Source organism: Penaeus vannamei, chromosome 21, assembly GCF_042767895.1.
Source record: "Penaeus vannamei isolate JL-2024 chromosome 21, ASM4276789v1, whole genome shotgun sequence".
Lineage (NCBI taxonomy): Eukaryota > Metazoa > Arthropoda > Malacostraca > Decapoda > Penaeidae > Penaeus > Penaeus vannamei.
Genome location: NC_091569.1, coordinates 17,990,796 through 17,993,295, shown reverse-complemented (window position 1 = coordinate 17,993,295; position 2,500 = coordinate 17,990,796). Strand labels below are relative to the sequence as shown.

Sequence of the window (2,500 nt, the reverse complement as noted above, 5' to 3'; positions counted from 1 at the left end):
CCGCCGCCGTTGCAGCACTTCCCAGATGGACTCTCCCGATGACGGTTCCTTCGGCCACAAACTTCCTGCTTCGGTTTTCTGTGTTTGTGGACCTCGGACAATTTTTTTCTCACGTTTTCTCTCTCTCCGTCACCCTCCCTCCCTCCCTCCCTCCCTCCCTCCCTCCCTCTCTCTCTCTCTCTCTCTCTCTCTCTCTCTCTCTCTCTCTCTCTCTCTCTCTCTCTTTCTCTCTCTCTCTCTCTCTCTCTCTCTCTTTTTTAGTATAATTTCTTTGAATGATTGTCCAATGTATTTGATATTTTATTCGTGTGTGGGATGGGAGTGATTTTCGTCTAGCCGATTTAAATTGTTTGTCATGTCATTTTCCTCATTGCCTTTTTTCATCTCTCAATTCACGACTTACTTTTTTTATTTTCTTTTATCCATGCCATTCAAAAAATTCCTTATCAGTCGTCCTTCATTTCCTTCTCGTATGTTTTCTTCTGTGTGTTTTGGCTCCTAATTTTCTGCCTCCCCTGCTCATTTTCCTGTTTTTTCTATCTCTTTTTCAATTTTCGCCTCCCCTTCTCACCCCTACCCGCAAATCGCCCCTCCCACGACCCCTTCCCCCCTCCCCCTCCTCCCCTTCAACCGGAAATCCCCTGGAAATGAAAAATATAAAAAAGAAAAGGGAAAGATGGGAGAGAGGGGGGAGGAAGGGAAGAAGGGAGAGAGTGAGGGAGGAAAGGAGGGAAAGAAGAAGGGAGATAGTAAGAGAGGGAGGAAAGGAGGGAAAGAAGAAGGGAGATAGTAAGAGAGGTAGGGAAAGAGAGGAAGGAGGAGCAACTGCAAAAGAGATGAAAAAAATAAAAGAGCTAAAAGTCCACATGAAAATAAAATGGCCTACCCATCACATAAATCCTAAATAATCGTTTAATCAGAAAATCTAAACATCGGCTTACCTTCACCGATAGACAGTAAATTCCACTAATAAGTAAGTGAAACGAAAGACGAAAGAAGATTATAAATCCCGAGAGAAAAAAAATGCGAAAAAAGGCAGAGGCATATATAAATCCGGAAAATGAAAAAGACACATCGAATAAAAGAAAAGAGACAAGAAGATAACGACAATGAATAAACAAAATACCCAGAAGAAAGACAAGAACACGCGACCGCATGTAAAAGGGCGGATCTTGTAAAAGGGAAAGTATCATTTACAGGAACTGCCGGAGCCAATAAAATCCCTGATGAGGTGTTAATCCCCGCCCACGTCACCGAGATGTGAGGGAGGGCTCGGAGGGGCGTGAGGAAGGGCGGAGGGCGTGGGGATGTTATCAGGAAGGGTGGGCGTGGGCTGGGGCACGGGCGTGGAGGGTGGAGAAAGGCCATATACAGGGTTCAACGATTCCACCATGAGCAATAAATGGATAAATGAACACATAGATGAAAACGAATAAATGAACACATAGATAGGAATGAATAAATCAAAAGATATATGTATATACGTGTATACACCTACACGCGCGTATATATACATACAAATAGCAGTTACACATATATAAATATAAATATAAATATATATATATATATATATATATATATATATATATATATATATATATATATATATAATCAATATACAGACCTCGAGAAACAATTCAAAAAATAGGAAAGAAAAATACTTACCTACGGCCCGTGAAACAGTCTCCGTAATAGAGACGAGAAATATGAAATACATTACATCAATGAAGATCATAACAGTAACGTAAAACAAGATCTGTACTCACCATACTGACAGCGCGAGCCGTAGAATCCTCGAGGACAGATGCAGCGGTTGTAGACGCAGCGCCCACCGTTGTAGCAGAAGATGCGCCCACACCCAGCTGTAACCATACACGTCATCACAGCCGCCCACAGAAGGATTGTCCGCAGCTCTCCCATCTTGGCTCAGCGTGCGGGGGGAACTATATATATGATCTTTCTATGTCTTTCTTAAAACTTCAATTTCCTCCTTAATATGATTTTGATTTTTACTAGTAACACCTGTGAGCTTCTGATACAGTCATTGTCTTTCGTAACCCTGTGGGAAAATAGTCTCTCCTGCGCAAGTAAATTAGATCTCAGTATCTGGCACTAATTGATGAGGGTGGTTGCGCCTACGTCACCGGATCTCACTGCGAGAGACCTACGGGTTGGAAGGGTAATCAACCGTATATATCTTTTTTTGGCACGGTTGTGATAGCATGCTGCGCTGCCTCCGGATCCAAAATAGTCCAAATCATATAAAATTATAGTGATAAAGCGTCTAAATCATGTTTCCTCTTCTTCTTCTTGTGTGAAATCAACTGTATATTTTTGGTGTGACCTTAATAACATTCACCTCCCCCAGGTCTAAAATATTCCGAGAAAACATCAAATTCATATTTTTTCTTCACCTTTCTCCTAAATCAACCATATGTATTTTTGGCAAAGATGATGTCAGCTTTAAGTGATACAAAGCTTTAGCAAATATGCAAAACGA

The 2,500-nt window shown here is 41.4% G+C and overlaps 1 protein-coding gene across 6 annotated transcripts in view; it reads right to left on the bottom strand.

The window, feature by feature from the left end:
• The window catches only part of LOC113823114 (multiple epidermal growth factor-like domains protein 6), a 364,493-nt gene that overhangs the window by 226,624 nt on the left and 135,369 nt on the right, over window positions 1-2,500 (bottom strand). For 4 of the 6 annotated variants that reach the window (XR_011399393.1, XM_070136011.1, XM_070136012.1 and 1 more), the window contains exon 6: window positions 1,767-1,862. Coding sequence is in view for 5 of the 6 variants with exons in the window: in XM_070136011.1 (XP_069992112.1) it covers window positions 1,767-1,862 (96 nt within the window). In the remaining variant the exon portion in view is untranslated. Of the gene's footprint in view, window positions 1-1,766; window positions 2,080-2,500 lie in introns of all 6 variants that reach the window. The other 2 variants (XM_070136014.1, XM_070136015.1) reach the window with 1 other exon arrangement.